The sequence below is a fragment of the Lichenostomus cassidix genome, chromosome 3 (genome assembly GCF_008360975.1).
Source record: "Lichenostomus cassidix isolate B80296 chromosome 3, HeHo_3.0, whole genome shotgun sequence".
NCBI lineage: Eukaryota > Metazoa > Chordata > Aves > Passeriformes > Meliphagidae > Lichenostomus > Lichenostomus cassidix.
This window is the reverse complement of record NC_139483.1, coordinates 77,719,235-77,721,974: the sequence shown is the minus strand read 5'-3', so window position 1 is coordinate 77,721,974 and position 2,740 is coordinate 77,719,235. Positions and strand designations below refer to the sequence as shown.

Genomic DNA, 2,740 nt, shown 5'->3' with positions numbered 1-2,740 from the left:
TTTCTGTAATTTTTCTAAAAAACTGCACCAATGTCAGAACAGTGCAAATCATATTTAATTGTAAAAGTTATAATGGCTTGAGTTCATAATTAGAGGGAACACTGTCAGGATTCTTGGTATTTTGCTCACTCACCATTGCTTGCATTCCATAAAAAACTTTCCTATCAATTTTGCTTTTTTTAGTAGTAGTCCCCCATGCTTTTATCAGAGCTGAAATTAGGGATATAATCCACAATTTCAACACACATAGTGCCTTAGTTGCAATGTTTTTATGCACTTCCGTCTACTGTTACAATTCCATAAACGCATTATCCCCCGCAACACATTTCCAGACTAAGAACTAGTCATTAGCACTTGTGATCCAACAAGTGTTTCAAGTTTTTCAGCAATGGAGAGATTTCAAGATCAAGAAATCTGAGGACTTTCCTACAGCCCCCAGTGTTTCATTTTATAGCAAGTTCAAAATTGGTTTCCACATCTTGACAGTGTTCCTTATAAAACCGTATGACAGTAAAAGTGCCAGTAGGCATGGCAACCTCTTTGAAGGGAGCATTTAAACTCCTTGGCACTGGGAATGCCAGCACCAAGGATTACATTGAAATTCAAAATTATACTTAAGGCTACAATTAGAAAACCCACTTTCCATAAGCCTAATTTCTCTAAGTAGATTTGAAAATTCTGAAGCTAATGCAACTGTTAAGTTTCATGCTTGAATTTGAGGAAGAAATTTCTTTTCTTTAGCAAGGGCTGTATACGAAACTCTGGTAGCAAATGTCTCTTAGGCATTGACTACTCATTTCACCATCGTTCACTTACTTTGTCTTAAAGTTCAAAACTGGCAAGGCACATTTACATATTCCAATGAATACTTGACAATTTTTAATTACACTTTATGTCCCAGCTATCCCAGTAATTGACATACAACATACTAAAATGGTTTATTAAGGTAACAAAAAAAAAAAAATCAATTAATGTGAAAACATACAGGCTATTGGCAACCACTATTCTAAAAATTATGTAAATACAAGTAAACATACTGAAATGTGTGCGATTCTAAGTTTTTAACCAGAAGATCTCTGTACTAACACACATTTATATTAATGACACATAAAAAAAATAAAAACTTTATTACAAAAATAAGTTACACTCGCCTCCAGCTTACAGTATAAAACAATTTTATTTGCAGGAATGCAAAATGATTGTTTGCCATGAGCATTTTCAACATATGACATGTCTAATTTTGTTAAAATTTGCATTTACTGGGGGAACTGGTGTGTATAAAACCTTAATTAGGTATAAGCTTCAATTTTCATTGTGGTGCCTATGGGTATGTAGTATAACTGCAGTATCCCTTTGTGCAGGGGGTTAAGGGAACTCTTTATGCCAAGTCCAAACTAAGTCATCATTTTATCTATCTTTTACCTATATGAAGCTGGACTTGGCAAGGTTCATTTTTACTTTGTCTTTTTTTAAGGGTGGTTCAATAGAGGATGCTTCACCACTGAACACTCACTGTCATCAAGGTGCTTTAGAAAATTAAAAACATAGCACAAATGATTGTACTCTACTCTACTCTACAGGTTATCATGATCTGCGTAAGAGAAATGGAAAGCTGATCCACATGTTTTTACAGTGATCAGCAATAAGAAATGCACTAATGAAAACATACCTTTTACCTAAAAAGCTAAACTACAGCCATATACTATTCTATGATTTATGAAAAACTTCAAAATATCCAAATGTCAGGCTTCACTGTACAGCTGTCAGTTTTAGTCTGACCTTTTATAAAGGGACACTGCAGTATTTAGTACAAGTTGCTGATGCACTTTTTTTGAACATCTGATGTCTTACAAAAGTAACATCTTGCTAAACTATTATACATCCAAATAACTACAATATCTGAAGAAGCAAGGCTGCTTTTTCAGCCACAAAATACGACAAAAGCAAGGCCTGTTATGATGGTCATGAGGAAGTCTTACAAAGCCTCTGGAACTAAAGGCAACTAAGAATGTTACATTTGGTATATTATAATCTTACCCTCATATCATATTAAACAAGCCTTGCTTTTATCTACAAAGATTTTCTATGTACAGTACAGACAGGGTATAGTTCAATCCTCTGCTACTGAGGTAGTTAACCAACCCTTTAAAAAAGGTTCTGAAAAGAACCACTATCTGGAATGCCTGACTAACCAGCTCTGATGATTACACCTGAAACTGCTGTATCTGAACACAATTCATAAGTGATTACTAAATAGACAATCATGATTAACCTTCATGAGCAGAAATAAAATTCAAGGATACCAATGATGGTATTCATCTATAGCACTGCAATAAAAATTTAAATGCAAGAATTTGTGAATACCACTTTTGGAATCCTTAACTAAGAAAACTTGGGGGGAAAAATCTACTTAAAGCAGATTTTTTAAAGAACAACTTTATTCTTTATTAAGATACCATGCTAGACGTTAAGGATTTTGTTGAACACGTTGGGGAAATAGAGTAGCTTTAGTTTAATAACTTGCACTGCAGAGAAAACTGTTAAAGAAATTCATTTCAAAGTCCAAGTATTAGTTCAAATGTCCCATATTTGAATCCATGATCTTCGCAGGAAGGTCTTTTGCAACAGAATATGCTCCTATACAGCTGAGATACTTAAGGTTGCTTGATATCCTTACCATTACTCCACTGCAAGCTTCTGGTGTAATCCCACATAGCAAGTCAGTCTTCATTGTAACAGG

General features: G+C 34.3%; 1 protein-coding gene across 4 annotated transcripts in view; it reads right to left on the bottom strand.

Annotated features, from left to right (window-relative positions):
* Window positions 1-913: 913 nt before the first annotated feature.
* Window positions 914-2,740, bottom strand: part of SYNCRIP (synaptotagmin binding cytoplasmic RNA interacting protein) — a 25,390-nt gene continuing 23,563 nt past the window's right edge. For all 4 annotated transcript variants that reach the window (XM_085056397.1, XM_085056398.1, XM_085056400.1 and 1 more), the window contains exon 12: window positions 914-2,740. This exon is cut by the window's right edge. Coding sequence is in view for 2 of the 4 variants with exons in the window: in XM_085056400.1 (XP_084912526.1) it covers window positions 2,728-2,740 (13 nt within the window). In the remaining 2 variants the exon portion in view is untranslated.